This window comes from Pteropus vampyrus, unplaced genomic scaffold, assembly GCF_000151845.1.
Source record: "Pteropus vampyrus isolate Shadow unplaced genomic scaffold, Pvam_2.0 Scaffold20, whole genome shotgun sequence".
In the NCBI taxonomy this organism is placed as follows: Eukaryota; Metazoa; Chordata; class Mammalia; order Chiroptera; family Pteropodidae; genus Pteropus; species Pteropus vampyrus.
Window position 1 is genome coordinate 14,877,365 of NW_011888801.1, and position 21,814 is coordinate 14,899,178.

The following is a 21,814-nucleotide window of genomic DNA, read 5'->3' on the forward strand; positions in this document are numbered from 1 at the left end:
TAAATAAATAAATAAATAAATAAATAAATAAATAAATAAATGAACGAACAAAACAGAAACAGACTCATAGATACAGAGAACAAACTGATGATTCCCAGATGGGAGGAATGTTGGGGGGCTGGCTGAAAAAGGTGAAGAGATTAAGATTAAGAAATACAAGTTGATAGTTACAAAATAGTCATGAGGATGTGAAGCATAAGGAATATAGTCAATAATATCATAATAACTACATATAGTCCCAGGTGGGTACTAGATAATTTGGGAGGATTGTCTCGTAAATTATATATAAATGTCTAACCACTATGCTGTACACCTGAAACTAATATAAAATAATATTGAATGTCAACTCTAATTGAAAATAGTAATAAAAAAAATAAATGAACAAACAAAACAAAAACAAATTCATAGATTCAGAGAACAAATTGATGGTTGCCAGATGGGAGGACATTTGGGGTAAAAGTTGAAGGAATTAAGAAGTACCAATTGGAGGTTATAAAAATAGTCAAGCAATATAAAGTACAGCATAGAGAATATAGTCAATTATATTTTAATAACTATTTATGGTGTCAGGTCAGTAGTGGACTTATCGGGGTGATCACTTCGTAAGTTATATAAATGTCTAATCACTATGTTGTACACATGAAACTAATATAATGTAGTATGTAAATTGCAATTGAAAATTTAAAAAAATTTAAAATATTTATGTGGATATCTCGTTTTTCCAGTACCATTTGTTAAAGCAACTGTTCTTCGTCCATTGAATAGTCCTGGCATTCATGCCCAAAACCAATTGACTGTAGATGTGGTGTTTTATTTCTGGACTCTCAATCCTATTCCATTGGCTTATATATTTATCCTTATGACAGTACCACACTCTTTTGATTATGTAGCTTTAGTAAGTTTTGAAATAAGGAAGTGTGAGAACTCCAACTTCTTTCTTTCTCAAGATTGTTTTGGGCTATTCTGGTCTCTTGAAATTCCCTTTGATGTTTTGGAGTTTTTCCATTTTTGAAAAAAAATCACCATTAGGATTTTAAGAGAGATTGTATTAAATATGTATAATGTATAATGTATAATTGGCTCTTGAACAATGCAGGGGTTAGGTGTGCTGAGTTGCCATGTAGCAAAAACTTAGTTATCCTTCAGTATCTGTGACAAAATGGTTCCAGAACACCTCCACCCTGCCACCTCCCCTGCCACATGGATCAAGATTTGCATCTCTTTGGTTAAATATTTTCCAAAGTGTCTCATTTTTTTTAGATGCTATTGTAATTAGAATTGTTTTCTTAATTACCTGGTCATTGCTGGTATAAAGAAATACAACTGACTTGTATATTGATTCTGAATCTTTAAACTTTGTTGATTTCGTTTATTAGCTTATGTGGACTCCAGTATTTTCTAGATATAAGATCATGCCATCTGCAAATAGAGGTAGTTTTACTTCTTATTTTCCAATTTATATGCCTTTTATTTCTTTTTCTTGCCTAATTTCTCTAGCTAGAAGTTCTAATACTATGTTGAATAGAAGTAGCAAAAGCAGGCATCCTTGTCTTGTTTCTGATTTTAAGAGAAAAGCTTTCAGCCTTTCTCTATTGAGTATGATATTAGCTGTAGATATTTCCTATATGGCCTTTATTGTGGTTAAGTTGTCTTCTATTCCCAGTTCTTAAGTGTTTTGAATCATGAAAAGTTGGATTTTGTCAGAGATTGGATCAACTGAGATCATTATGTATTTTTGTTTCCTTCATTCTATTAATGAGATATATTACATTTATTGATTTTTACACTTGGTCATAGTGTATAAATCTTTTACTATTAGTTTAATTTGTTATTTTATTGCTTAGTTTTATTTATTATTTTACTGCTGAGGCTTTTGAATTAGGTTTCTTAAAAGATATTGGTCAGTAGTTCTCTTTTCTTATAGTGTCTTTGTCTGGCTTGGATATCAGGATAATGCTGGCCTCATAGAATGAGTTAGAAAATGTTCCCTTCTCTTAAATTTTTGGAAGAGTTTGAAAAAGACTAGCATTAATAAATGTTTGGTAGAATTCACGATGAAGCCATCTGGTCTTGGGCTTTTCTTCATTGGGAAGTTTTTGAGTACTAATTCAATTTTCTTACTAGTTATAGTTCTGTTTAGATTTTCTGTTTCTTAAGTCTGTTTTGGTAGTTTTATGTTTCTAGGAATTTGTTCATTTCATGTAGATTATCCACTTTGGGTATAGTTGTTAATGGTATTCTCTTACAACCCTTTTTATTTTTGTATTATAATCCTTTTCTATAAAGTCAGTTGTAATGTCCCTTTTTTATTTATTATTTTAGTTATTTGAGGCTTCTCTCATTTTTTATTAGTCAATCTAGCTGCAGATTTGTCTATCAAAGAACCAACTTTTGGTTTTGTTGATTTTTTTTATTGTTTTTCTGTTTTACATTTTGTGTATCTCCAGTATAATCCTTATTATTTTGTTCCTTCTGCTAGCTTTGGGTTTGGTTTGCTCTTTTTCTACTTCCTTAATCTGTATATTCAGATCATTGTTTTGAGATCTTCTCTTTTAGTGCAGGCATTTACAGCTATAAATTTCCCTCTGAGCACTGCTTTCCCTACATCCTGTAAGTTTTAATATGTTGTGTTTTTCTTTTTATTCCTCTCAAGATATTTTCTAATTTCTCTTGTGATTTCTTCACTGACTCATTGGTTGCTTAGGAGTATGTTGTTTAATTCCCATATATTTGTGATTTTTCTAAATTTTCTTCTGTTATTGATTTCTAGCTTCATTCTGTTGTCAGCAGAAATGATACTTTGTAAGACTTCATTATTTTAAATTTTATTTAGACTTGTTGATTTGTGGTCTAAAATATGGTCTGCTCTGGAGAATGTTCCATGTGCACATGAGAAGAATATATACTCTGCCTTTGGTGGAGTGCTCTATTTATGTTAGGTCTACTTGGTTTATAATGCTGTTCAAGTCCTTTGTTTCCTTATTGATATTCTGTCTAGGTGTTATTGAAAGTAATGTATCAAAGTTTCCAGCTATTGTAAAACTATTTTCTCCTTTAATTCTGTCAATCTTTGCTTTATACATTTTGGGACTGTCGTTAGGTGTATATATGTTTATAAATATTAGTCTCCTTGACAGATTGAAATGTTTATTAATATATAATGTCCTTATATAATGTCCTTCTTTGGTTCTTTTAAACTTTTTTACTTAAAATTTAGTTTGTCTGATAATAATATAGATAACCTAAATCTCTTTTGGTTGTTCTTTGCATGGAATATCTTTTCCATCCTTTCACTTTTAACCACCTGTGCCTTTGTATCTCGAGTGAGTCTCTGGTAGACAGTATATAAATGGATTGTGCTTCTTTAACCATTTTGCCCAACTCTGCCTTTTAATTAAAGAGTTTAATTTATTTACATTTAAAGTAATTACTGATAAGGAAAGACTTACTTCTTCCATTTATTTGTTGTCTATATGTCATATCTTATTTTTGCTTCTCAATTCCTCCATTACCGTCCTTTTTAAAAATTTAGTCGATTTTTTGTACTGTACCATTTTTATTTTCTTTTTTCCTTTTTAGTATATTTTTAAATTATTTTCTTTGTGGTTACCTTGGGAATTGCAATAAACATTCTAAACTTATAACAACCTAGTTTAAATAATACCAACTTGGTTTTCACTAGCATACAAACAATCTGCTTCTATACATCTCCATCCTCACTTTATATCGTTATTGCCATCTTCATACATTGTGTACCCATTAACATAGATTTATAAGTATTGTATCATTCATTTGCCTTTTCAATCATATAGGGAAAAAAAGAGTTACAAACCAAAAGTGCAGTAGCAATTACTTTTATATTTACTCTTATCTCTACCTTTATCAGTGTTCTTTATTTCTTTGTATGGATTCATGTTGCTCTCTAGTGTCCTTTCAGTTTAGCCTGAAGGACTTCTTCTAGCATTTCTTGTAGGGTCTATTAGCAACAAGTTCTATAAGCTTTTATTTATTTGAAAATGTCTTAATTTTCCCTTCATTGTTGAAGAGTAATTTTGACATACCTAGTATTCTTGGTTGACAGTTGTGATGCTTAGTTTTTTTGTGTCGATTTTGTGGCTAGGCTATGGCGCCCAGTTATTCGATCAAACGCTAGTCTAGATGTTTCTGTGAAGGTATTTTTTAGATATGATTAACATTTACAACCATGAGGCTACATATAAAGAAGAATACCCTCAATAATGTGGTAAGCCTCTACCAATCAGTTGAAAAACTTAAGAAAAAAGACTGAGGTTACCCAAAAAAGAAATTCTCCATAAAACTGCAACATAGAACCACTGCCTCTGTTTCCTGATCTGTGGAATTCAGAATCAAGTCTGCAACATCAACTCTTACCTGAATTGCCACTCCTTCAGACTTCAGATTTATCAGCCCTCATATTATATAAGCCAATTCTTTAAAATAAATATCCACCCCTTACCCCGGCCCACTCCCTCCTCTCTCTCCTGTCTCAGTCTATATATATGACCTATTGGTTCTATTTCTCTGGAGAACTCTGACCAATACACGTTTTTCTTTTGGTATTTTAAATATGTCATTCCACTGCCTTCTGGCCTTCCTGGTTTCTGATGAGAAATCATTTAGTTGCTAATTTTATACATGACAAGTCACTTTTCTTTTGTTCCTTTTAAGATTCTTTCTTTGTCTTTTGACAATTGACTGAAATGCATCTCCATGTGGATCCTTTGAATTAATCCCTCTTGGAGTTAGTTGAGTTTCTTGAATATGTATTTTCATCTTTCATTAAATTTGGAAAGTTTCAACCATAATTCCTTCAAATATTCTGTCTTCCCCTTTTTCTTTTCTCCTTCTGAGATTTCCATTGTGTGTATGTTTGTACATGTAATGGTGTCCCACATGTTCCTTAGGCTCTGTTCACTTTTCTTTAATATTTGTTCTTTCTGTTTCTCAGACTCAATCATTTCAACTATCCTGCATTCAAGTTTACTAATTCTTTCTTTTGCTTGCTCAAATATACAGCTGAATAGCTCTAGTGAATTTTTTTTTCAGTTATCATAGTTCCCTCTTATCTGTAGTTCTACTTTCCACGGTCAATCACAGTCCAAAAAACATTAAGTGGAAAATTCCAGAAATAAAAAAAAAATCAATATGCAATTCATAAATTTTAAGTTAAGCACCATTACGAGTAGCATGACGAAATTTTACATTATCCTGTTCCATCCCACCCAGATGTGAATCATACCTTTGTCCAGTGTATCCACACTGTATATATTACCCAGTCATTAGTCACTTAGTAGCCACCTTAGTTATCAAATCAACTGTCATGCCACTGCAGTGCTTGTATTCAAGTAACCCTTATTTTTCTTAATAACGACTCAAAAGCACAAGAGTAGTGATGCTAGCAATCCAGATATGCCAAAGAGAAGCCATAAAGTGCTTCCTTTAAGTAAAAAGGTGAAAGTACTTGACTTAATAAAAAAAATCACATTCTAAGATTGCTAAGATCTGTGGTAGAAACAAATCTTCTATCTGTGAAATTATGAAAAAGAAAAAAATTTACTAGGTTTGCTGTCACACCTCAAACTGCAAAAGTTACAGTAACAGTGCATGATAAGTGCTTAATCAAGACGGAAAAGGCATTAAATTTGTGGGTAGAAGACATGACAGAAAACATGTTCCAATTGACAACAACTGTTGCACCAGAAAGCATTGAGCCTATATGAAGACTTCAGCAAGGGATCCCCTGAAATGAGTGACCATATTCACATAACTTTTATTATAGTATATTATTATAATTATTTTATTTTATTATTAAGTATTTTTGTTAATCTCGCTGCACCTAATTTACAAATTAAATTTTATGTATGTATAGGAAAAAACATAGTATATATAGGGTTTGGTACTCTCTATTGTTTCAGGCATCCACTGGGTAACTTGGAACGTATCCCCTATGGATAAGGAAAGACTACTGCATTGTGTTTTTCAACTGCAGAATTTCCATTTGGTTCTTTTTTAGAATTTCTCTTTATTGATATTCTTGTTTTGTTCATACATCATTTCCCTTGTTTCCTTTAGTGTTTGTCTATGGTTTCCTTTTGCTTTTTTAGCCTAAGATAGCATTAAGATAGTTAATTTAAAGTAAGTCTAATGTCTGGATTTCCTCAGAGACAGTTTTTGTCAATTTATTTTTTTCGCTGGAATGTCTGAGACTTTCCTGTTTCTTTATATGCTTTTTAATTTTTTTGTTGAAAACAGATTTTCAAATATTATAAAGTAGTAATTCTGAAAATCAGATTCCCCCCTTTCCCCAGGGTTTGTGTTCTGAATTGCTGAAGTCTTAGCTTTTGTTCAGCCAGTGTTTCAACAGAGATTTACATGAATGCCATCAGCTTTAAAACAAAACAAAATAAAACAAAAAGCCTCAAAGGTTCTTTATTTATTTGCTCTACGTTGAGGCACTCCTTTAACACTTATCCAGGCTATTTACAATACCTCAGCTTTTACTTCCTGTTTTCATAGATCAACCAGTGATGAAAGCTTAGGATCTTCCCAAGTCTTTTCTGAGCTTGCATCCTGTTCTGGGCACTCACTTGGCTTTCTAAATCCCCCAGTCTACACAAGTGCTTTTAAATGCTCTAATTCTCAAAGAAGCTCTCTCCCTAGCTATTTCTCTCAGGCTTTATGAGATTTATTGTACGTCTCAACAGTTTTTTGCCCAGACAGCTACAAATTTTCATTTGCCTTACAATGTTTCCGAGCACTGCCCACAGCTTTTTTACCCCGTGAGAGTTCTGAGTTAGGTGAAACAAACAGGAGTGTCAATCATTTAGGTAGCAGCCATACAGGTTAGAACAGACAACCACAAGATTTTACAAATAAAGTCTGCTATGCTCTCCCTCTTCAAACAAAGACCAGGGTCCCACACTGCAAACAAGGGCTGCTATCTTCAAGACTGCCATCAAACCAGGGAGGATGTAACAAAGATGCCACGACGCTTTCTTATCAGTTTAAAGTTGCCTTTTACTTGATTCAGCATTCATTTGTTTGCCACCTTTCACTATTTTCCAAAGTTCGGAGAATGTTGTTTCTGACATTTTCTGGTTGTTTTTTTTGACATTTCTATGGGTGATTGGCAATATAGAGCTGCCTATTCCACCATTTTGCTGATATCTGCAGACACTTTTTAATTGTTTCTTTGCTGCCACAATCAGCCTGACTGCAGAGAGTTCAAATCGATCACTTACATACCAAGAATTCTATTAAAACAGAATGCATAAATGAACATTTTGTTATACTGTACAATTTACAAGTTTTAGAGTGGAAAGACTTCCCATCTCATTTTACACAAATCCCGTCAGCTCTGCTGGTCACCTCCCCCTGGTCACTTGTCTCCTGCTTACATTCTTGGCTTTGTTGACAGAGACAAAGCTCTGAACTTCAGTTAGTTTTGAATTGGTCTCCACCCTTTAATGTGTGACCAAAGTCAAGATCAAGTCATTTTACCTTTCTGAGTCTTCATTTACTTAAAGGTAAAATGGGAGAAAATCCCTACCTCAAAAAAGTGAAATTCCAAAAAGAGAATGCAGATAGAGTCATGAACACCATACCTGCATATAGTAAATGTTCAATGAATATTGGTTCTTATTATTCTAAGGATGGGGGTAACAGGGAAGGGGAGGAGGAAGTAGCTCGGGAAATGTTGGCAAGTGGCAAGCAGCTGGATCTGCCTGGAGGAAGGTGTGCAACGAGAGAGTCAGGCCTTGGCAAATGGGAGCCAGGAAAGTTTCTTGAGCTAAATAATGATGAGATCAAGGATGTGCCATAAGAGGCTAATTCTGAAGGAAGAGATCTGGGGAGGAAAAGTGGGAGACAATGAATTATTAAGAAATATTAATAGATTAGAAATTACAGTCTGTATTTCAGGAGAAAGATAAAGGCAGATTTGAGTCAGAAGTTGTTATGATTTTAAATGATATCTATATGCTGATGACTCCCAAATTTATACCTCCATTCAGGACCTCTCATTGTCATTGAAATGTTTAGTAGGCATCTCAGACTAATAAGTCCAAAATTTCCAAACTCTCCATGGTTTCAGGCATCCACTGGCTGTCTTGAGATGTATCTCCCCTGGATAATGGAAGACTGCTGTGCAGGAGAACAGCTCGTCTTGCATTCTTTCCATCTCAGTTCACAGCAGCTCCATTCTTTCAGTTACTCAGGTCAAAAACCTTGAAGGCATCTTTATCTCCTCTTTCCTTCACACTCCTTATTTAGTCTAGCAGAACATCCTATTAGCTCTATCTTCAAAGCATCCAGACAGAATCTAACCACTTCTTACCCTTCTTACAGACTACCCTCCACTTCTGTATCCAAGCCGCCAATCATCTCCTGCCTGGATCACAGCCCTGGCCTCCCTGAGACCACTCTTATCCCTTGAAGTCTGTTCTCATCATCAAAGCCAGGTGATGCCATTAAATCTGAATCAGAGCATGGCCCATGCCTCTGAGAATATTCTGGTGATTCCCAGATCACTAAAGATAGAAACCAAAGGCTTCAAGTAGCCTACCAGGCTCCTGATGACTCTCCTGACCTCATGTCCTCCCAACATTACTAACCTGCCCACCTTGCTCACTCTTCTGCACCCTCACAGGCCTCATCATTGACCCTTGAACACTCTTAGTACACTTTCATCTCAGGGCTTGGCAGTTGCTCCACCTGGAATGCTCTTCTCCCAGATTCCTACACTGCCCTCACTATTCACTCTCTTTGAGCCTTCAGGTCTTTCTCAAAAGTAACCTTGAGATAGCCTTCCTTGAGCATCCCCATCAAAATTGTCAACACTTCCCTGTGTCTCCTTCTTCCATATCTCCCTTCCCACCTCTTAGTTCTTCTTGGTGCTCATAATGTCTAACATGACATATATTTCACCTATCTAGCTTGTTATCCTTCTCTTCTATTGGAATGTATGCTTCAAGGGAAAGATTTCCCTTCTCCAGGTTCTCTCCTACCTCTGCACCCCTCCGAGGGACCACTGCCAATTTCTGGAGGCACAGGAGGCAAGTGACATGAGAATTTTAAGAAGAAAATGGCTAGTGGGCACCAAAATGTTAAGCAGAAGTGATCTCTAGAAAAAGATGAATTCATGGTTGATGAAAGACTTAGAAAAAGAGTGTTCTCAAAGACTTGCTATGAGAGGGTAAATTAGCACAGTAACTTTGGAGGGCAACTTGGCAGTGCCTTAAAATTTAACCATATACTGGGGAATCAGGTATGCCATTTCTCAATTTTACACACACACACACACACACACACACACACACACACACACACACACACAAACTTGCACATGTACACATAAGAATGCTCATCAATGTTTCTTGCAACATTTCTTAGCAACAGTGAAAAATGAGAAAAAAGAAACAGAAAAAGAAGTGGCTGAATAAATTGCAGTACACGCATCACATAAAATGCAATGTAGCAGACCTATGTATATTGACAGGGCTGGAGCACCACAACATAGTGTTAAGGGAATACAGTGTGCTCCTGAATTCCATGTACACTCTGATGAGAGTGTACATGGAATTCATGGAATTTTTGCCATTGAAAAAGGCAAAAAGGGGAAAAGAATTTGGGGTGATTTAAATATTTTTGTCCTTTATTTTTTGATAATTTTTAAGCTTTTAAAAAATCATAGGTCTGTTACCCCAATAAACTTAATTTAAAAAAAAAAAGAAAAATAATAAAATAAAATTATAATATAAATTTTAAAAATCATGGGTCTGCATTACGTTTATAACCTGCTAAAAATTTTAGAGCTTAAAATATTTATTTTTACTAGCAGAAGTATTTTTAAAAAGCAAGAAAGGAGATGGGTCAGAGTATCCATCTGCTGAGAGAAGTCAGGGAGAACTGGGAGAACCATTGAATGTGCTGATGGTTCTTCACCTCTGAGAGCACAAGTTCAGGACAAGGTGGGCTGAGGGTTCAACTGTAGGAGGTAGAGGAGTGGGTAGAGATGAGAAAGCAAAGAGCACAGGCAGCTCTTCCCACAGTCGGGGAGGAGAGGAGTATTTTGAAAAGATCAAGGGGAGAATTTTCATGATTGAAGGAGACTTGAGTATTGCAAAGTATCAGCAGGTGGTTGATTTTTAAAGTTAGCTTTGTATATTTCTGAATGATAATTCATATTATACTGGCAGCCATCATTTAATGAAGGCCAGCAACAAGTGTAAAGGTGTTAACAGAAGCAGAGTAGAGAGTATCAGTTCTGCCCTCCCTGTCCCATGCTTCCCTACCACTTTGGACTTGACACTAACATCACAACAAACACAGAGTGGTGCATTTGCAGATCCTCATCTGAATTCTATGTGTTTCTTTAAAAATCACAGTTCTGTATCATTTCTTGAAGCCCTGCTGGCTTTGAAAATATACTTGATCTTTCCTGAACTCACTATGCCTTAAACAATCTGAACATTATAATAGCTCAGTAAATTATAATACAATATAATGGCTCAGCAAAAATGTCTCTACTATGACCTCAGTACAGATGAAATTTAACTAATTCTTAACAAAAAATTCTAAGTAATTTCCCTGGCTATGGTTGCTTCTTACCTGTTGTATTTAAGTCTGCCAAATGACCCACTAAAGAGAACTAGAAGGAATTGAAACTGACTCATAAAAATAGAGTTTGCCCTTATTTATTTAAGATGCTCTGAGTGCTGTCCTACCATCCCTAGCTGTACATTAGCTGCAGTCATTAATGGTCACTGGCATTGCACCTGTGCCAAAGAGAGCAGGGGGATATGACTTGTCTGTCTGTTTGCCTTGACTCCTTAACCAGCAGTGTTTAAATCATTCACAGATGGTGTACGATTTCACTAGCACTAAGAAGTGGGAGGCTTTTCTGTGTCCCTTCAGTTTACCCAGATCCCCCTTGAAGAATGAGGTGCCACTTCAAAGAGGCAGGCATTCTGTGGGTGGCCTTATAGCTTCTGGTTGATTTATGCTGGAGTTTAGCCACTGCCTCTGCAGACTTTGTTGCATGGCATATATTTATCTGACCTTTCTTTGAATAGACAACCCCATGGTAGCTCATAGGAAAAAATGCATCCTCCATGTAGAGAGGTGGCATTTGGATGAGCTGCAGGAATTCTGGTGCTTCTTCGAGTTTGATCCCTTAAGCTTGCACTGGCCACCCTACTTTTGGGCTCAACACATCTTGGACTGATGAGAAGGGGCCGGTGTCTTAAGGGTGATATATGATCTAGACTCTGAGGTGCCTTATCACTTTAATGGAGAATCAGACTTAGGTCACTCAGAGTCCAAAAGAGCCAGTGGAGGTGCCCAGTGTCATTATGAGCTTGTTTATTCAATGAGATTTATTAACGAGGGGCACTTAGCGGGTAAGAGGGTGTTGTGGTCAGTGAGGGAGATAAAGGCACTGAGAGCCCATGTTTTGTGATTATATAGAGGGTAAAGTGAGGAGTAATCTGCTCTCTTAAGAGGATTTCTTCCTGTTGGGCTTCACTCGCTCAGGTATGAGGTGGGCCCCATTATTTGGCATACCTTACCACGAAAGAGTGGTAAGATATATCTTAACATTGCTCTCTTAAAACAAATCCCAAACTCACGTGCTACACGAGGCTCGGTCAGATGGGACCCTGAGGGAAAGAGCCATGGCAGCTGCAGGGTACACACCTTTCCGGGGTCTCCCTCCTGCAAAGCCCCTCCTCACTTAGACTGAAGTCATGGTGACCAGCCCCAAACAGAGCCTTTGCCCTCCTTTCTAGAACCCCCAAGCCTTAGATAGTTGGTGTTGGGTATTAGTAAGATAGAGGTAGCCCCCAGAGATGGGGTGTCAAGTGGGAGTGGAGCAGCTGTTTTGTTCCAAGGAAAATCTTCAGACAATGAAAATCCACAGTTATGGAGGCTGAATTGCCTCCCACCTACCCACTTGGAGCTTTTCCCTCTCCAGCTACACCTCTCCTCTCCTGAGGGGCTGCTGCTGGGGGAGTGCATGATCCCCATAAATCTCTGCCAGTAGAGATTTATGCTTCCTAGATGATCCACTGGCCATTCGAAATTGGGTGGACTGCTTCATTTAAATAAGTCATTGGTCCAAGCTGCGTGCCTTCCTCCAAAGAAGTTTAAGAACAAGACATTTAAGGAGGATCCAATAACATAAATATACCAAAGAAAAAGATGCAGGTGTTCTGTAGAGATTGGTGTTAGCTGACACAAGGTCAATTAGGGCACCACTGGGTGCCCAAGGAGCGCTATCTTGCTAATGGAGATCCTCGCTGAGTTACTTTCTGAAGTTCCTTTCCAGAAGTGAAATTAAAATTACACAATTAAAATGTTCACAGTTGGGGCTGGATGTTCTTGAACTGATTGAAAGGTGAAGAAGTGGACATGCCAACATTTTGAAAAAGCAATTGTCTCTGCAATTATATGCAATTAACTGACAATAACTGTTTTCCATATAAGACTGATTGAAATGCTGACTTTAAAAATCATGCCCCTCACCTGATTTCTCTTTCCATCCTAACCAAAACTCTCACTAATGCATATAGACTTCCAAAGGTGGTGATTTAGCATACCAACTCTAACACCAATGAGAAAGGCGAACACATCAAGAAAGTTAGGGAAAAGCATGTTGGAGAAAATAGAGCTCGAGGCTGTTCAATACACATTAATCCTCCTAAGCCCTTGCATTTCTCCAACAGAGAATAAATCTAACAATTTTTCCATAGCTGATCTCTAGGGAAGGAGCCATTGAGTGTGATAACCAAAATGCAGATTCCAAAGGTAAGAATAAAAGTTTAGTCTATTCATTTTTTTTAAAATGTCTTTTTCTAATTATGATAGAAAATCTGAAAAATGATAAAAAAAAAAAGAGAGAAAAGTTTTTCATAATCTCACCACAGAGAGATAACCACTGGGTATTTTCTTCTTTTGTTCCATTACATATTTGTATTTTAATTAATATTGAATATATATTTTATATATATTATATGTAGGCTAATTTTTGCTTATATTATACTTTTCTTGCTATTAAAAAAATCCTAAACATTTTTTGAAATATCCTAATAAAATCTCATCATATGGACTTCCCACTATCTACCTGATTACCCTCTTATTATTGGGCATGTAAGTTATTCACAGTATCTTGTTATTATAAAACTGCATTATGAAATATCTTGTTGCAAAAATCTGCCTGTATTTTTTATTTTTTCTTTAGGAAACTTTCTTGTAAGTGCAATTTCCTGGGCCTGAGATTAGAATCATTTTTTAATTCTAATTTTTTGAGGATTTAAAGGTTTGGGGCATATACCACCAAAATGTACTCCAGGAAGATGACCAATTTATATTTTCATCAGCAGGGTAAGAAGTTACCAAATTCCACAAATTCCTTCCAACACTGAGTATTGTCTCTATAAGAAAAGCTAAAAAACTCTTCCTAGAGAAAGCTCATATTTTCACAGATCATGTGGGTCTTGGGCAAATCTCAACCAATCCTTAAATGTGCAAATTTTTGGCTGTGCTTCTCAGAAAAGGTAAGAGTACACCGGGGCTAGCACCAAATAGGTGCCCACCAGGACAGCTGGATTATAGGCATGAGCAACTGTAGAGCAGACCAGCTGCTGTCATGCATGAGGACATTTGCATATTAGGTTAATCTGGAGTCTGCATCCTATCACCAATTTCCCTCTTTGTTTTTTCCAGCTGTGCTGGCTGAAGATGGACACAAGGTCATTCTAGAGAAGATAGAAGACTGGAATGTGGTAGAACTCAAGGTGAATGAAGAAGTTGTCTTCCACTGCAACATCAAAGACTTGGAGTTTGGTAAATCCTTCCAACCAGCATTTTGCCTTCTCTGAAGTGTCCTCAGTTTCTAGTTGAAGCGGTCAGTGTGTCATACCCAGATTCAAACTGGGTTTCTTTCTGAGTCTTAAATTCTTACACAAAGGCCTGTGTTCCATGGCACGTGAATAAGTGCATCCTAAACCACACACGGTAAATTGCTTGATGCTCTGGGCTTCTTCCCATAACATCGAGAACAAAAGAAGAACAGAAAGAAAATGAAGTTTTAGCTCTAGATTTTAAATGACATGATGAGAATTTAGTGATAATAGGTTGTTTTATTTTTGTTTTTGCATTTTTAATAATGCGTGTTTTATTATTAGTTGCCTTCAGAACTATTTTTGTTCCATTTGATTATTTTATCTAGGCTTGCTAAGATAGAAATGATATGTCAGCAGTGCAATGCCTTATCAGTAATGTTTTAAGAATTTCTTTGCCCTGGAGAGTTTCTGGCCTGGCAGGCTGGCATCAGGCATACCTCACCCTGCTCAGAAGTAAAAGCTTTTGCAATCCCCTAATACTCTATTAAAGGATAGTTAACCATTAACATGCCTGTATACTTTGAAAATACTCTCCTAGTGGAAGCTATATATATGTCTTATATAACATTAAATTGTATATAAAGCTGGCCACAAGAAAATTCTATCTATTTCCCTAGGAGGTGATGGTAAATTAGACCCTCTGTGCCAAGAGGCCAGATTAGCCGTGCTAAATGCCTACTGATCTCCTCGTTGGAACAAGCATCTTGTCAACAGAACAGCAACTGCCTTGGTCATTCTGTGATGCAAACAAAAGCAGCCATTTGGGCCATGGACTCTGGGCTCTACCAGTCCGAACAAGAAAATACCAGCCTGTCCTTCAACCAGCACAGCATAGCTTTTCTTACCTGGCTGCAAAGAAAAGGGGCCCACAAAAACAAAAAAAACAATCATTTGCAGCATTTCAACCCATAGGGAGAGCCCTCTAATATCAGGTACATGTTGAGCTAAAGGAAATAATAAAATGCAATCTAATAACAAAGCTCCATCTCTTACTAATAACGCATAGTTGCCAGAAGCATCTGAGATTCCATGCTGTAGTTAGCTAAGAGCTAGGAACAGATAAAATTAAAGATGGGCAGGAGCAGATGGGCAGAAGGGAGAATAGTGGTCTTTGAAAATCTGAACCAAAAGTTAATGTCAGTATTTGGAAACCTGGCTAATCCTACAAGTTTATTTCTTGTTCCTAGTGAAATAATATTTAAAATGCTAATAGACAATTACCAAAAATCAAACTTTCAGTTATTCTCCTTTAAAACAAGAAAATTAGCTGTCTTCTTTCACATTTAGCTAATCCAGCAGGCTGCTCTGAAGAGAGCCTGAAAGAGGCCAGGGCAGAGAGGGTAAAGTGGCTTCTCTAGCCCTCTGGAGGAAAAGACAGCCCCACAGAGTTAAAGAAGAGTTTTAGTTATAGTCAGTGTAAAAAATCACCTAAGTCAAAATGATGGCTTTTTTTTTTTTTAACTTTCAGATCTATGCACCAAACTGTAGCATATAATCTTAGCTGTAAAGAAAAGGGGAGAAATTCAGATACTGATCTAATAATGTTAAATCTGAAGTCACAGTAAGAAGGCATCACACCTTTGAGAGAAGAAAGATGGATTCTTGCACAGCATACCCTGGGCCTACATGGAAAGAAGGGCTTTCAGAGCCTCCAAAGGTAGCTGCTGGCTCTGAGCTTGCACCCCTCAGGTAGATGGCTACCCTGCTCCCTGTGGCTTTGCTGCACCTGCTAAGCTATCTTTTCATTGCTCCAGGCAGCTTCAAACTTTAAAGGTGCCTAGGTCTTGATATTGCTTGTACAAGTTCTTTCTCATATGTGAATGAAATAAAAGATATAATTTTCATTTTCAGCCCAAACTTCACTTATCAGATTTTGTTCAGAGATTATGAATCACTTAGGACTCTTCAGAAATACTTAATCATCTTTACTGAGAGCCTGAGGTTAAAAAAAATTCTTCCTCCTGGTGTCAGGTGCCAGTTTTCACACATCTTTAGCAACCCTAGATTTATTCCCCTTTCCTCAAAGACCAATAAGTTATTACAGATGTAGTATTCTGTCTTTGTTTTCATATAAACATTTTTGTACAAGAGAAATACATTTTCATTACAGCAAAATGGAAAAATATAGGTAAAGATAAAATAAATGACAACATTTTGGTATATTTCAATTGGGGTTTCTTCTATTTATGTCTAAATATTGGCAGATTCTGGGCCCTATTCCCATGCTCTGATTTAATGAGTCTAGGATGGGCCCCAGGAATCTGCATTTTAACATGTGCAGCTGATTCCAATCACGTAGGCCATCTCACTCTGAGAAAAGTGGTGTTACGGCAAGACCATATCCCTATAGGGAGAGGTGGAGATTACCCCATAAAGGTGATGCAATTACCCTCCCTCGGTCAGCCTGGGCATGGCTAAGAAGGCTGTGACTGCTGAGATGAGATATGTCTTCCCACTGAGCCCCAGTGTTCTTGAGCCTGGATTCCAAGGAGCGTAGGAGGGCTTGGAAATCCCCCTGGGACATGAGATAAACTGGTCTCCAGAGCATGGAGTTAGGTTGGAAGTTAAACTGGGAAGTGTCTGTGGCTGGTACCCCATGAGGGTGAACAGTTATCCTAGTGCTTCCAGCAAGCTCTTGACATCTGAATTATGATAAGGACTTAAGGGAGGTATCTACTCTTCTCAGTCTGTGCCTACTCTTGGGCTAGAGGGAAGGATGAGGGAGAAGGGAATATACCCACAAAGTGAGCATAGCAGCAGCAGAAACTTTAGAAAGCAGTGGCCCTGGAAGCTGCTGGATTTGACTCCAGGCAATACAGCCATAAACCTCCCAGAGGCCCAGAGTTGTGTGGGAGACCATAGAGGTGCACCTCCCCTAACACTCTTGTCCAGAGGAGGGGACAAGTGGAAGAGTGTGAACTTGTCCTTAACCATGAGGGAAGACACTTCTGAATAAAATTTCTTTTGTTGCTAATCTTTCATTTGTACCCATGAACCCAGAAGAGTCAGGCAGCATTTGGGTTATACATAGAAAAATTATTTGCCTTTCTATAAATATCTCTTTATTAAAAACCCACACTTATATTAGTAGGTCTTCTACTTTGGACAAAAATCAATCATCCTTACTTGGCAGAATAGTCTGGCCGCAGCCAAGTGGGTTGATAGAGCAGTGAGGGAGGGCACACCTTCCAAGGATGGATCAGTTCTGGACTTTGTTCACTCTGTACACACCTTCTGTGGTAACTGAGATGATATATTGTCCTTCCCTAGGGGAGTGAGCCTGCGGCTGATGTGAGCATATGTTGAATGGGAAAAACCAAGTTGAAAACCACAGCTATAAATTTTTTATAAAATGCTTCTCTTTTCATTAACTTTTATTTTAAACTTAGAAATATATTCCTAAACTACTATAATTACTGAGCTAAATGTTGTTCCTCCAATTTATTATGTTTTCTTCATTCCTTTTAAGTCCTACCACTGACCTAGACCATATTCTGCATACATACAACCTGGTTACTCCAAATTTCTCACAGTTCCTCAACACAAACCACCCTTTTCTTTTTTCTGCCTTCTCATGATGCTTTCTTCTCCTGAAATATCTGTGCTGTGTGCTCTGGCTGCCAAAATTTTGCTTAGCCGTGAGGGCCCCACTCACCTGTCAAGCCCTCCTTGCAGACTTCCCTGCCCCCACCCCACTCCTGCCTATAGCATTAGGTAGAATCAAATACAACTTCATGGGAGCTTCCTACCACGTGGGGTTCCATACTAGGAGTGCGGCCTTGCTGTTCGCTCCCACTCCTCCGCATGATGAGCTCATCAATTAAGTCACTCTCTTTTCTCTGCCTGTATGTTCTGCCTGAGTGGGATCACATTCAGCAGTGCATCAAAGGAAAACCCAAATAACAGTAATTGAAACCAATTAGAAGTGCAAAGTCGTAATGATTAATTTTATGCATCAACTTGATAGGGACACAGGATGCCCAGATATTTGCTTAAACATTATTCTGGGTGTGTCTATGAGGATGTTTCTGGATGAGATTAAGATGTGCATAGATTAGTCTCAGACTAAGGAAAGTAGATTGCTTTTCCCAATGTGGTCCAGGGCCTAAAAAGAACAAAAGTCAGAGTAAGGGAGAATTCACTGTCATTTAAATATTCATTAGGGATCCAGCATCACTGGGAAAATGAGTTAAATGAGCTAAATATCACAATTCACAATGGAAAAGTGTATATGAAACTGCTTATTGATTACTGTATTTCTGAAGCAACCAGTGGAGCAGCGCTAAAGCCAAGCAGCCCAATGGCATTTGAATAGTATGTGCCTTTTTGGAAACTGTTCGCAGAGAGAAATCTATTTTCCCTTGTTTTGAAAAATGCTTCCAAAACATCTGATAGTATCTCAGTGGTTTTCTGTAGAAATGAAAAAGGAAATAGTAGCCTTGCTGTGTTTTTAACTGTCTTAAATACAACTTTCTTAATCTGTTACAAACATTAGCACTTTATAAGAAAGGTCCCGGTACTAGTGCTGCAAAGTCATTTATAAGTGTTTCTAAATGTGTTTCTGTACCAGCACCCACATATTGGCTCACTCTGTGGTTCTTTCCACAATCCTCTTCTCCACACACACTCTGAAGTCACATCCACAGCTTCAGCTGTAACTTCCCAACATTTTCTCCAGCCCTGATTTCTTTGCTAAGTTCTAGATTCTCAATCCCAATGTTCTAGTCAGGAAATTTTCATCTTCAGGTGGCTTAAGCGAACTGCAACTGGCTTAAGAAAATAAGAAATATATTGGTTCATCTAACTGAAAATTCCACTTACAGCTTCAAGCTTGGCTGGATACAAGTGCCCAGTCAATGACAGCAGAACTATCTCCATCTCTTGAAATTGAGTTCTTCTGTGTTAGCTTCATTCTCATGCAAGCTCACCAAATGTAGTGACAAAATGGCCACCAGTAGTTCTAGGCCCTGGTAAAAGGAAAGTTTTACCTTCCCAATAGTTCCAGCAAAAGTCCCAGGGCCTGATCTTCAATGGCCCAGATTGAGTCAAGTGTCCTTTTCTGAATCAATCACTGTGATCTTATTGGTCAGGCCTGGATGACATGCTTACGTCTGGAATTGAGAGGAAGAAACCCAATCCCATTAGAACCAAAAGGACAGAGTATAGAAAAGAGGTTAATTTCCCCAAAGGAAAAATAGACTGTGTGTTTCCAGAATAAGGGAGAATAGATGCTGAGTTGCCAAAAACAACAGTTGTGCTGTATCTCCTGAACATCTCCAGCTGGATGTCCCACAGACTACCTGTGGGAAACCCCGCATCTGCTCCCCATGTTAAAGTTGGGATCAATGATCTACTTATTCAGTTTGGAAACTTGGAGACAGACTATCATTCCTTCACCATCTTTTCTTGTTTTTCCCTCTAAAATATTGCTAATCTAACCTTTCCTAGTGAGGGATTTCAACATCTCTTGCCTAGATTATTTCATTGGATTCCTATCTTGTTACTCTGTTTCCATTAATTCCTCCTGCAAACCACTCTCTACATATTGCTACTAAAATAATCTTTCTAAAGTATAAATGGAGCCCTGTTTCTTCTTCCTTGTGCATTTGTTATTTATCGGCTGTCTTCATCGTGTTATTCTTGGGGCCCTCCCCACATAATGGGTCTTGATGGAAGCTGAGTCAAGGTATCCACACTTGGTCAGTTGGATGCACCTGCCCCAGAGGTTGACTCTTGAGCTTTTGGTCCAAAAATAACCAAAGGATGGAGAACGTGTTCTCTGGCTCCAGGTATGGCAGCTACATCCAGTATCTGTGGGCAGCCAGGGCAATCACACCAGCCCTGGCATCTGGTATCCAGTGAAGCTAGTAGTACATCTGCTATTTCAGCAGCCATGACCATGGGATCCTACCAGGCCTGGTTTTGTGGTGTAACTTAGGCTCTTCCTCTGGCTTCAGAGCCATTGTCCCCATCTTTTATCTAGCCTGCTTCCCCAAACTTCCTGTCAGTTCTTTGAGTTCTCTGGTTTCCCTTCAAACGATTTCTTTTTAGCCAATCTCAGCCAATCAGCTCTGTTGCTCACAGCTGTGGACCCTGACTGAGACACACTTACATGCTTCAGGGTGAAGTCTAATCTCTTCAGTCAAGTATTTGAGACCTTTTATGATCTGGGCCTCACTCACCTCTCTACTTGCTTACTGTCTACTCTATAGCCTTAAGTGATCAAAGTGGCCCTTCACATTTACAGGCCTGTGCTCTCTTGTCATGCCCTACTTCACCTGGTAAAGTGCTGTCCAATTCAGTTGGCTCTTCTTGACATAATCTTTACTCATCCCCTTTTTCCCAACAGAACAGTTGACCTGCTGGAGAAAATTGTCTCCCTAGGTGCTTAGTGGCTGGAAACTCTCTGGGACTCTAGAGCAGAGAAGACTTGGTTCTCTCCTCTGGCCATTGTGGTAGACAGTGGCTGTTCACTTCCGTTGCCTCCTTTCTATCTTCTTCTAGGAACAGCGCTGTTGTCTTAGGGACCCCTCCCCCTGCTCTGAGTCTAGGAGGTCCAACTGGAGGCCATGCTCTGCCCTGCAGCAGCTGAAACTCACGTCTGGCTAATCAGAATACAACACTCCCCAGACACAGTGATTGGCTTTTCTAAGGCAGTGTGAGTTAGGTTTCCTATCACTTGGAACCAAAATGTTTTTCACTATAGCAGCCACCAAACAACAGTGGTACTCATCAAGATTAAATCTGCCACTGAGAGCAGCTGTGGGGTGTGGGCCACCTCTCACACCAGAGCTGAGATAGCTCCCTGCAGCTTCCTGCATACCTGCTCCAGTCTGGGACTTGAACCACCCACCCACCCCTGCAGGAGCTGACTGTTGTCACTCACCCTCCAATAAACACACTCATCTAGAGGCAGCCCTGCATAAAGTAGAATTTATAGAAGCTTCCCTAGGGAAAGAGGAGGGGGCTTTTATCACATACTCCACAACAAAGGCTTTGAAAGTCCTCACATTTGTCTCTTCTTCCCAACTCTCTTTGTCTCATCTGGCCTAGCACAGCTGTGCTTCCTCCTCCTCATTCCCCCAGGGGCCTACTCCTCCCCACCTCTTTTGCAGAACCAAACACTTTCATATTTTCTCAAGCAGCAAACTCCTCACCCTTGTCTCAATTCCAGGCAAAAATGGACCACAGGCTGCAAGGCTTCACTGTATTACCTGTTTTGAGCAAGGAAGCTATGCCGCACACTTCATGTATCTTAATAAGTTCTCAACAACCTGTGAGCTAACAAACCTCAGTAGCTGAATTCTTAAAAACTGTGTTTCAGAGAGTGAAGCAATTTGCCCCTGGCCACAAGGCTGGCTGGGAGTTGAGTCAGGACTCAAACCCAGTCAGGCTTCATGACCCAGATTAAGGGAAGAACCAGTGAGGACAAGTCATGTGCTGATGGATAAGGGAGAGAGGCGGCGGAGGTGGATGAGAATGCTTGGATTCACTTCATTAAATGTAGAGAAGTTGTCAGAACATGTTAGGGCTTTTGGCAAAAGGAAAGAAATATATATTATAGAGTTTTTCCTGAGAAAAATGATAGTAACAGTGATATGTTTAAGAAAATCACCCCGTTTCCCAATTTGTTGTTCAGCTGTCACTGCAATTGTTAATGTTTTCCAGACAGCTTGACTTGCTTAGAACATGAGTTATGCCTGTCCTCGTGTACAAAGTCACAGCATGGGTGGTACCTGTGTTGTTCAGAGCACACATTTCAACAGGCTATAAGATCCCAGCAAATATGCCCCCAAGTCCCTTTCCTGAACAAGACAAACTTGGGCATACATAGGCCTGAGAAAATGTTTTGAAGGTTGCTCAAATAGAAGCGAGTATGTCGTTTTATAGAC

At 38.5% G+C, this 21,814-nt stretch overlaps 1 protein-coding gene across 1 annotated transcript in view; it reads left to right on the forward strand.

Moving 5' to 3' along the window:
• The window catches only part of CUNH10orf53 (chromosome unknown C10orf53 homolog), a 26,928-nt gene extending 12,324 nt beyond the window's left edge, over nt 1-14,604 (forward strand). Inside the window, exons 2-3 of the mRNA XM_011355412.1 lie at nt 13,744-13,863; nt 14,540-14,604. Coding sequence (XP_011353714.1) covers nt 13,744-13,863; nt 14,540-14,604 — 185 coding nt within the window. The remainder of the gene's footprint in view (nt 1-13,743; nt 13,864-14,539) is intronic.
• Nucleotides 14,605-21,814: the final 7,210 nt, after the last annotated feature.